General features: G+C 61.9%; 1 protein-coding gene across 1 annotated transcript; it reads left to right on the forward strand.

The window, feature by feature from the left end:
* Positions 1-990: 990 nt before the first annotated feature.
* Positions 991-7,317, forward strand: CBX4 (chromobox 4). Its single transcript, XM_055408419.2, has 5 exons — positions 991-1,311; positions 1,461-1,504; positions 2,644-2,709; positions 4,819-4,885; positions 5,132-7,317. Exons 1-5 carry the CDS (start codon positions 1,006-1,008, stop codon positions 6,536-6,538), a joined length of 1,890 nt encoding a protein of 629 aa, XP_055264394.2. The 5' UTR covers positions 991-1,005; the 3' UTR covers positions 6,539-7,317.
* Positions 7,318-10,160: the final 2,843 nt, after the last annotated feature.

Consider the following 10,160-nt stretch of genomic DNA (forward strand, 5'->3'; position numbering starts at 1 on the left):
CCCTTTCGTGCGGCCCCGCTGTGCCCGGCTCAGTTTCAACCCTTTCTTGGCCTTCCCTGCCTTCTCTTTTCGAAGCCCTTCCCGGGACCTCACCAAATCCTCTCGGGCCCCCAAGTAGACCTGGACATCCTCTTCGTCCCCTCTTTGTCCTGCCTGACTCACGCCGTTGGCCGCGGGGTGGGGGTGGAGGGTTGCTGCTGGAAACTGGACCTCCCATCCTCGCCCCTCCAAAGACAGTGCTGAGGGTGAATTAGGAACCCAGCAGGATTCGGGGAGGGATCGAGAACGCTTTGGTAGGGTTCTTGAGCTCTAGGGCCCCAGGCTGGCTGCTCCTCTATCCCCTTTCTCCTCTCGGCGCTCTTCTCCCTGGCGATCCTTGGCACCCAGGCCTCTCCCCTCCCTATTCTTTCTCTTCCATTCCTCGCCTTCCTAAATGCCCTCAGCCTCATGGGGCGGGGCGAGGCGGGGCGGCGGGACCCGGCCGGGGGTGGGGGCGCGAGCTGCCCCGGCTCCGATTCCGCCCCCTGCCGGCGACCCCCTGGGAGTCTGCACATGACGCAATTCGGTGTAAATGGAAACTGCAGTAGATGCTCCCGTGGCCCCCGGCAGGGGTCCCCGGGCAGTGCACTCTGAGAATGAGAGGCGAAGGGGGCAGGCCAAACCTCTAGGCCGCAGGCGAGGGGTCGCAGCCAGACCCTCGCGGCCCCGCCAGGCTCTTCACCCCCGCCTCGGCCCCCCGCCGACACACCTCTCTCCGGCCCGGTCCCGTTCCCGTTCCCTCCCTCCAGCGTCCCTCTCCCAGGCTCTACGATCCCTCCCCCTGCACCTCCCCGACGCCCTCCTCCTCCTGGCCCCCTCCCGCGCCCTTCCTCCTCCCCCCCCGCCCCGCCCGCCGCCCAGGCCCCGGGCCTCCGGTAGGCCGGGCTGCGCCAATCCCGGCCGCGGCCCGCCCCCTGACGCCGAGCAGGGCCCGGCGAGGCCCCGCCCGCTGACGTCCGGATTTGCATGAGTTCTTGTGCAGCCGCGGCCCGGGCTCAGTTGTCTCAGCGAGCGCGAGCCGGGAGCCGGGGCGGGCGCGGGCACCGGCGGGCGGCCGGGCTGTGCAGGACGAGCGGCGGCAGCGGCGGCGGCGGCGCGGGCGGCAGGGGCTCCTCGGCCGGGGCGGCAGCGGGGCGCCGGCGGGAGCCAGCAGCGTCTGCAGCCGCGCCGGCCGCCCGCGCCCCGGCGCGCTCCGGTTCGGCCATGGAGCTGCCAGCTGTTGGCGAGCACGTCTTCGCGGTGGAGAGCATCGAGAAGAAGCGGATCCGCAAGGTAGGGCGGCGCGGGGGCGGCAGCGAGGCGGCGGGGGAGCGGCAGCCGGAGCAGCCCGCGGGGAGGCGGGGAGGGGGGGTGGGGAGGCTGCGGGCCGGGGCCGGGGATCCCGCGGAAGCTGATGGAGTGCTGTCTCTTCCCCCCCTCAGGGCAGAGTGGAGTATCTGGTGAAATGGAGAGGCTGGTCCCCCAAGTAAGTAGCGGCCGAGGGGCGGGGGAGCCTGGTGCCGAGGCGCGGGGCTCCCGGGCTCCGGACCAGCCGGGCTGGTGGGGTGGTGGGGGGAGCGGACGGGAGGCGGGGTGGAGGTGGGGTGGAGGGAGGAGGGGGTGGGGAAGTCGGTGGCAGGCACTGGGGAAGCCGAGCCGCCGAGCCCGAGCCCGGCGCCCTGTGTTGTACTCCGCTCTCCGGGAAATGCCATCACTAATTTATGCACTAAAAGGAGCCGGAGGAGCTGGAGAGACGCGGGGCCGAGCCGGGGAGGCCGGCGGAGGGAGGGAGGGCGCAGGCACTGACTGATGTGCAGCAGAAAATGGCTCCTTTCCCCTTTCCCTCCACCGAACGGCTCCATATTGCAAAACCAAAAAAAAAAAAAAAATTAAAAAGCGACGAAAATGCAATTGTGTGCCTCTTCCCTCCTAGTGGTGCAGGGAGAGGAAGAAAAAAGGCAGAAAATGTTGGGAACTGTCACTGCGGCGCTTTTGGTGGGGAATTTTTTTTTTTTAATTTGAAATGCGAAGGCACCGGATGGAGACAGACGCGCAGGCACACGCACACACACACTCACTCACACACACACACAGAGGCATATTTTTGTGTTGCTGAATATTTGGGGGTTGCTTGCCCGTGACAGCGGGCTCCAGGGCCGCGAGGGGGTGTGGGGGGGCCGCGTGGCTCACGGTGATCGGATTAGGGGTCAAATGGAGAATGGCTGAAGCCCTCGCGGAGACTCGGGGCTGGGGAGAGGAGGAGGGGACTGCGACTTTGCATTTTGGCTGCTTTGCACGCAGGATTCCTGGTGAGCAAAGTGGCTTTGGAACATGTCGCAGTAACATGCTTAAAATTCTTGACAACTGCAAAATAAACTGCTAGTTTCATTTTCCTTACCCCTCCCCTTTCTTCCTGCCCTTGTGTGTTTATTTTGACTTGGGGAGGGTGTATCAGGGACCGTGTCAGGCCTGCAGAAATTTACTCTCCACCCCCCACATCCACAGCTAAATAGCTTTCAGTTCATGAAGACAGAGTAGGGCCTTATGTCATTCCCCACCTGGAGGCCACAAAGCTGGCTCGGTTTTTTTTTTTACGCCGTGTTCCCCTCCCTTTTCCCTTGCAAGATATAACACGTGGGAACCCGAGGAGAACATCCTGGATCCCCGGCTGCTGATCGCCTTCCAGAACAGGTGAGCGTCCCCCAAGCACCCGCCGCCGGCAGCCGTGACCGTATATGGGAATGGGAGAGTGGGCCAACGCTGCAGCAGGACAGGGCCGGGAGGGGGGGCTGGCAGGAGTCCCCTCCCCCGGGTCTGAACGGGCACGACTGGGGCCTCGGCTCCTCTAACCAACGTCCTTGGCGGTTGCTGCAGCTTGGGGTGGGGGCGGGGCAGGCCCGGAGAAGGAGAGGCTTGTGTTTGGGGGAACTGCGGGAAGGGCGCTTGCGGGTGGCCCTACAGCTGCGCGGAGAAGTTGGGGCTGCGCCTCGGTTCCCTGCCATCCCCCCTCCCGTGGCTACCTTGGAGCCCCACCCCCGGAGCCTAGGTGTTGCTTTCCTGCTGCCACTGGCCGCTTGGCACGGGCAGCTCTCGGGGCAGCTCCAAGGGAGCTGGCATTGTGAAACCTCCGAACGTCACAGAACTGAACTTAACCTGTTGGGGACTGGAGAAAAGTTTACAAGACCTTAAGCCGCTACCCTCACCCCCCAGGGAGCTTGGGGTCGACAGGGGCCAGATTCTGTCTGGCGCTGCGTGCCCTTCACACCTCCCACTAGGCTACTTGGTGGGTCTGGCCCCCATTCTCAGGGCAGGGGGAGCTTGGCCCACCAGTTGTGGGGTGGGCACTGCCTGATGGTGGAGGGGCGGCTTCTGACGAGGGGTTCGTCGCGCGCACAGATGCTTGTCACGCTGCAGCTGCTGCAGCTGGATTCACCACCGGTGGCTGTGGTTCTCCCTTTCGGGAGGACAGAAGGGGGAAGGGCGATCCAGGAGGGGCGGAGCAGCAGGAACCCGCGGAGCCGGGCCACACCGCGGCCTTCCATTCCCCCTCCCCCTTTTATTTTGCATTATTTCCTGTGGCGCGTTTGCCTCTAAAACTGTAAACTCTAGCCCCTTGGAAGGAGCGACCATCAGGGAAGTTGCTCTCCTGACGCAGGAGGGCGCCGAGAAGGGATCCTGCCCGGGTTCCACCTGGGAGTTCACCAGCCTGTAACCATGTCAGCGGCTGATGCCATGTTGCATAATGGATCCCCGAAGATTTAAAACGCAGGCTGTTGCAATGCCATGCAACTTTGGAGTCAGGCCCCAGCCCGGGCACCCAGGCATGACAGAACTCCTCTGGGTTAGCCCAAGGGTAGAGGGGTGCCTAAGGTCTGGAATGGGCTGCAACTTTGGCCTACGCTGGAGAGGCACTCGCTTCTGCCATGGAGGGTTGGGCAGTGCTAGGACCACCCTCCTCCCAACCTCGGATCATCCTCCATCAGGCTGCCAGCGAAAGCCTGACAGCTGTATTGACCAGCGCCACCGCCCACGGGCTTTATCGCCCACGGGCTTTATTAAAAATTTGGAAGTCAAGGGAAGCTGGGAACCCGGGCTCGTCGGGCTCGTCGAGTAGGCGGTGCTTCTGTGCGTCTCCCCGCCCAGCAGCTCCGCCCGGGCCGTACCAGAGCTGGTTCACCTGGTGGCTGCGAACCTGGCCAGGCCCTGGCCTCGGTGTCCGGCCCCCGCCCCCAGCCCCTAATTGGCTCATTTGCCGCTGTGTAAACAAGGGCGCAGCCCCTCCCCCTGTTTAGTGCCTGGCCTTTAAGAAAACGAGTCCTCCCTTCTGCCGGCGGCACTCGTTATCTGAATCTTAATGAGGTCATTAGCATCCCGTGCCTCTGACGGGAGGCACCCGGTTGACGCTCACCTCATTTGGACTTGTTTTCATCCCCTGGACCCCCGAGCTCACAGCGTGTTGTGCAGGGCCACGGGCCCAAGGCTGTGGCACCAGTGCCAAGCTGCCCAATGTCAAGCTGCAGGCAAAGATTCAGGGCTGCGGAGGGGCCCCATTTCAGGTATGGACATCTGAGGTGGGGGAGCCCTTCGGAGAGGGCCCCTTAGGCAGATAAGGGTTGGTGCTGGGGTAAAGTGGCACCCTGGAACCGGACTGGGGCGTCCAACTGACAGTGGAGGCAAACTTCTGCCCTGAGCCCTTGTTCCCTCTGGTTCTTGCTGGCCTCACGGCTCACCACAGTGGGGGCATAGCAGGAGGGGACGTGACTGAGGCTAACAGCACTGCCCTCTGTTCCCCCTCCGCAGGGAACGGCAGGAGCAGCTGATGGGATACCGGAAGAGAGGGCCGAAACCCAAACCGCTGGTGGTGCAGGTGAATACCCTCCAGGGCCCCAGGGCCAACCGCGACTTTGTCCCTTGACGTTGCCACCTGAGGTGCCTCCGGGCTTAGAAGTCGGGGGGAGTTCCTCTGAAGCACCCAATTCCACTTCATCTTGACTTCCCACACCCCTCCCCGACCTGGTAGGGGCTGGGACACTCCTGATGCTGGAGGCTTGCTTTGGGGCTGGTCTTATCCCTCCTCTTACCTCCCCCTCCATTCCCACCCCGTCCCCCCCAGGTACCTACCTTTGCCCGTCGTTCCAATGTGCTGACCGGACTCCAGGACTCCTCGGCTGACAACCGCTCCAAGCTTGAGCTGGGCGGTCAGGGCAAGGGCCAGGGGCACCAATACGAGCTCAACAGCAAGAAGCACCACCAGTACCAGCCGCACAGCAAGGAGCGGGCGGGCAAGCCCCCACCGCCAGGCAAGAGCGGTAAATACTACTACCAGCTCAACAGCAAGAAGCACCACCCCTACCAGCCGGACCCCAAAATGTATGACCTGCAGTACCAGGGCGGCCACAAGGAGGCGCCCAGCCCCACCTGCCCGGACCTAGGCTCCAAGAGCCACCCGCCCGATAAGTGGCCCCACGGCGGGGGAGCCAAGGGCTACCTGGGAGCCGTGAAGCCCCTGGCCGGTACGGCCGGGGCTCCAGGCAAGGGCTCCGAGAAGGGTCCCCCCAACGGGATGACGCCGGCCCCCAAGGAGGCGGTGACGGGCAACGGGATTGGGGGCAAGATGAAGATCGTCAAAAACAAGAACAAGAACGGCCGCATCGTGATCGTGATGAGCAAGTACATGGAGAACGGCATGCAGGCGGTGAAGATCAAGTCCGGGGAGGCAGCCGAGGGCGAGGCGCGCTCCCCCAGCCACAAGAAACGGGCTGCTGAGGAGCGTCACCCCCCAGCAGACAGGACTTTCAAAAAGGCCGCGGGGGCGGAGGAGAAGAAGGCGGAAACGCCCTCCAAGAGGAGGGAGGAGGAGGCGCCGGGGACCGGGGACCCGCAGTCCCAAGAGGCCGGCTCCCGCAAGCTCTCCCCGACCAAGGAGGCCTTCGGCGAGCAGCCTCTGCAGCTCACTACCAAGCCCGACCTGCTGGCCTGGGACCCGGCCCGCAGCACACACCCGCCCGCCCACCATCACCACCACCACCACCACCACCACCATCACCACGCCGTCGACCTAAATCTCTCCCATGCGCGCAAGCGCTGCCTCTCCGAGACCCACGGCGAGAGAGAGCCCTGCAAGAAGCGTCTGACAGCGCGCAGCATCAGCACCCCCACCTGCCTGGGGGGCAGCCCCGCCGCGGAGCGCCCAGCGGACGTGCCCCCCGCCGCCGCCCTCCCGCAACCGGAGGTCATCCTGCTGGACTCGGACCTAGACGAACCCATAGACTTGCGCTGCGTCAAGACGCGCAGCGAGGCCGGGGAGCCGCCCAGCGCCCTCCAGGTGAAGCCCGAGGTGCCCGCAACCGCGGCGGTGGCTGCTGCGCCGGCAACAGCGGCCGAGAAGCCCCCGACCGAGGCCCAGGACGAACCCGAGGAGCCACTGAGCGAGTTCAAGCCCTTCTTTGGGAATATAATTATCACCGACGTCACCGCGAACTGCCTCACCGTCACGTTCAAGGAGTACGTGACGGTGTAGCCGAAGGGCGTCGGAAGAGGAAGCGCTTCACCCTCTGGGGCTTGACACCTGGGGCCTGGGGCGGACTCCTCCTCTCTGCAACTGCGGGAGCTCCCGGCCCGGCCCCAGCGCGAAAACGGCCGAAGCCGCGGCAACCGCGTCCCTCTGCCGGGTCTTGGCTGGAGCGCCCGGCCCACACTGGCACCTTCCACACCGTGCCTGCGGGTCTCGCCCTCATCTGCCGCAACCCCCCCTCTCGTGGACCTCCGGGACTGACAGGGCAGCCACTCGCGGCGGTCTAAGAGTTATAGTATTATATTTTAACCGTGCTAACTTGTCAAGTGCAGACTTTACTCCCGTTTGTACGTGGTGTTATATTGAAATGTATTGTTTGAGCTCAAAAGGCCCACCACCCCCTTCGGGCTGATATATATATATTTATTTGTAGGTATTTATATATTGAAATATAAAAACCTAGATTTATGGAGTTTCCTCTAGATCATGTTATATTCTATATCAGACGAACTATTTTCTGTTGGCCTTTCTACCCGTTCATTCAGTATTTCGGTTGATTTCATTTCCTCCCCTTCCAGGAACTGCAATACCAGTAACCTTGGTATATATTTTTTGATACTGTACACATGGATGTGTTGTTTCTATGTGCAAAACAAAACAAAAAAAGTTTGTTAAAAGGCTAAACGAGCTCTCTAGAAACTGCTGCTACTAGAAATGTCTAAACTATAAGCTTCCAATTATTACCTGCTTGAATGTAAATATTAAATGGAGATGTTGAAGGTGCATTTTTGCTGTTTGAGATTAGCTAAGAGGAAACGTCAGACTGGGGGGGCTGGGTGGGCGGCGGCTGGACCCCTCTCTGCACCCTACTTCCGCCTTAGGTCGGGCAGGGGGGGGTGGGTGGGGGTGGGAGGACCCATCGCATCCTGCGATAAACTTTTGCAAAAGCAAAGTGAACTGGTTTCACGAGCAGAGGCGCCCGCACCCGGGGAGTGACCCCGCTCCCCGGAAGTCGAGAGGCTCTCCAAAGGAGAGGGGAATTCCTGCGGGGGGGCCGTGCTGGCGTCGCCCCTGCTCTCATGAGTCTTTGGGCCTTGGCTGCCCACCGCGCGGGCAAACCCGGGATCTGCATAGTGGGGGGAGGGTTGCACGGGTGCTCGAGCTGCACGGAGACGTGGGTGGGGCTAACACACACACATACACACACACACACACACCGCCGCCAAGCCCACCCGGCATCTGCTGATTTTTGCCCCCCACCCCCCAGGACGCAACACACCCTGCCGCTAGCCCTGGTGCAGCAGGGGTGTTCCTTCCTAATAATCCCTGCCCGGTAGGGCAGGTTCCGCAGGGAGGGGACCCTCCCACCCTCTCCAGCGTCCCTCGCTGCCATCGCTGGCCCCGCCCCACCGAGGAAGCTGCCGAGGCTCTTTCTCTGCCAGGCTCTCTCCCCGGAAACCACCAGGCCAGAAGCCGCGACTGGAGGCGCCGCGAACGCCGCCGGGGCAGGGGGCGGGGGGCTTCCCGCGAGGTGGATGGGTTGTGGGAGGGGGAAAAGGCCTGCGAGAGCAAGGCCTTGCCGGTCCCCGCTTCCTGAGTGAGCAGGAAAATGTGGGACCCCATCTCACCCATCCTGCTTTGGGTGGCTAGGCAGTGGCCCCTGGTTTCCCCACGCAGGAAGGGGTTAAGGGTCCCCAGGGAACGAGGGGAGTAGGCCGAACTCGAACTCCGAGGTGCCGCTCCCCCAGGCCAGGAAGCCGAGACCCGGGACTGCTGCGGCCGGCCTTGGCCAGCTTTCTGCAGACGCAGCGATCTTCTTCCTGGCTGGGGTGGCCCGAGCAGGGCCAGGGGCCACGGGACTGAGGGCCTGGTAGGCGCGAGTCTGTTGCTGGCCCCCAAGTCCCTTGCCTGCCAGCCTGGGACTGAAGAGCCTAGCCTCTGCTGGCCGCCAGGGCGGAAGAGGTCAACGCGGTTCATAATGGGGGGTGGGGGGGTGGAGAGGTGGCGAGAGAGCACAGTGTTGGGAAGGCCAAGAGAAGAGATAGAGGGCCAGGAGGGCGGGAGGCCTGAATGCGGACAGTGTGGCCAGTGTTGGCTGCAGGCCACCAAGCGGCTGGAGGTGGGGGAGGGGAGCCTAGCGGTGGGGAGGGGAGGGAGGGAAGGGAAGCTCTGAAAAAAAAAAAAAACCGTTGGGAGTTTCTAGCCCTGGCTTTTGTGAATTGTCCCTCCCACTATCCCCATCACCCCAGCCCCCTTTAGAGTGAGTTAAACGCTCCACCTCCCCCCTCGACGTAATGAATGCCCTTTGCCACCCTGGGAGTGGAGGGAGGGGTAATCTTGACTGCTCCTGGCAAACTGCCTGCTCAGCACTAGAATTGGGCCTGTCCTTCACTGACTGGTACACAAAGGCACATGCCAGGCGTGGATTTCGTCTCCCTGTTTTTCTGGTAGAGGAGAACTAAAAAATCGGGAATAAGAAGGGGAACCCCTTGTTCAGGTCTGCACAGGTGGTGACTTGGGAGTGAGCCTTAGCCTTGAGGGGTGCCCCTCCTGCCCAGTGGGTGGCCTCTGCAAAACTGAGCCTGGGCAACAGGGGAGGGGAGGTAGAGGATGGCACTGTCAGTGAAAGGAGAAGGAAACTGCTCCATTACCATTCGCAGAAAGGTGTGGCCTGCAGGTGGCTTGAGGCCTTGAAAACTGGGCCTGGTGGTGGACCTCCTGGGGGGGATCTTCGAGCAGGATGGTCCTTGGAACAGCCTGGAACCTAAGTTCAGAAGACCAGCAATAGGACAGAGGCAAATGGATAGGTCAGGAGGGGCAGCAAGATGCCCAACTGGCACGAGACTCAAGAGTGTCCAAGGTCCCTTCTGGCCCAGGAGGGACAGGACTCTTGCTGGCTGAGGCCACTTAAGCCTCTTGTTTCAATCAGACCCCACAGAGGTCAAGTGTCCCTGTGGGATGAGAGTCTGAGGTTCTGATGGCTAAACAGCTTGTCCAGCTCACCTGGCCACTGCCCAGTTCTGTACTGACTCTAGAATCAATCAGGCAGTTTGCTGTCACTCTTCAGAGAGGTACACCATGGCAACTCGCCCCTCCCTCACCTCTCAGACATAGATGTGTCCAAGGCTCAGGAACACTCAAAGAGGGCCAGGGACCCCGGCATCGGGACAGGGGAGGAGAGCCCAGTAACCCAGATGTCGGCTTTGTGACAGATCTTTGACACAGATGTAGGCTGCTTCTTCCTAATGGAGGGCAGAGATGTTTGTCAATGCCCAACTTTCACAAGCAAGGGGTCCTAAGCCCTCACTTTTCCTAAACCCTCACTTTGAGCCCAAGTTCAGATGATTCAGTTCAGATGATTCTGGGATCTTAACCTTGCACACTGGGAAACCCAGAGTTCTGTCTTTTCTCCAAACAAACCTTTCTGATGGGGCTGAGCCTTGAGCATAGAGCTGAAGCTGACTCCTTGCAAAGAGAGAGGCACTTGTGTATCCACCCATCCCTCAGAGGCTGGTCCCTCTTGCACCAGCCAGGTTCCAGATTCCAGCTCTAGTCTCCCTGCAGCCTGCACCACTGCCATCAACTCATTTTCACAAGAGCCAAGTTTTGCCCTTCGGTGTTAACTCCA

The sequence above is a fragment of the Moschus berezovskii genome, chromosome 20, assembly GCF_049115385.1.
Source record: "Moschus berezovskii isolate FMDL1 chromosome 20, NW_MosBer_1.0, whole genome shotgun sequence".
Classification (NCBI taxonomy): Eukaryota; Metazoa; Chordata; class Mammalia; order Artiodactyla; family Moschidae; genus Moschus; species Moschus berezovskii.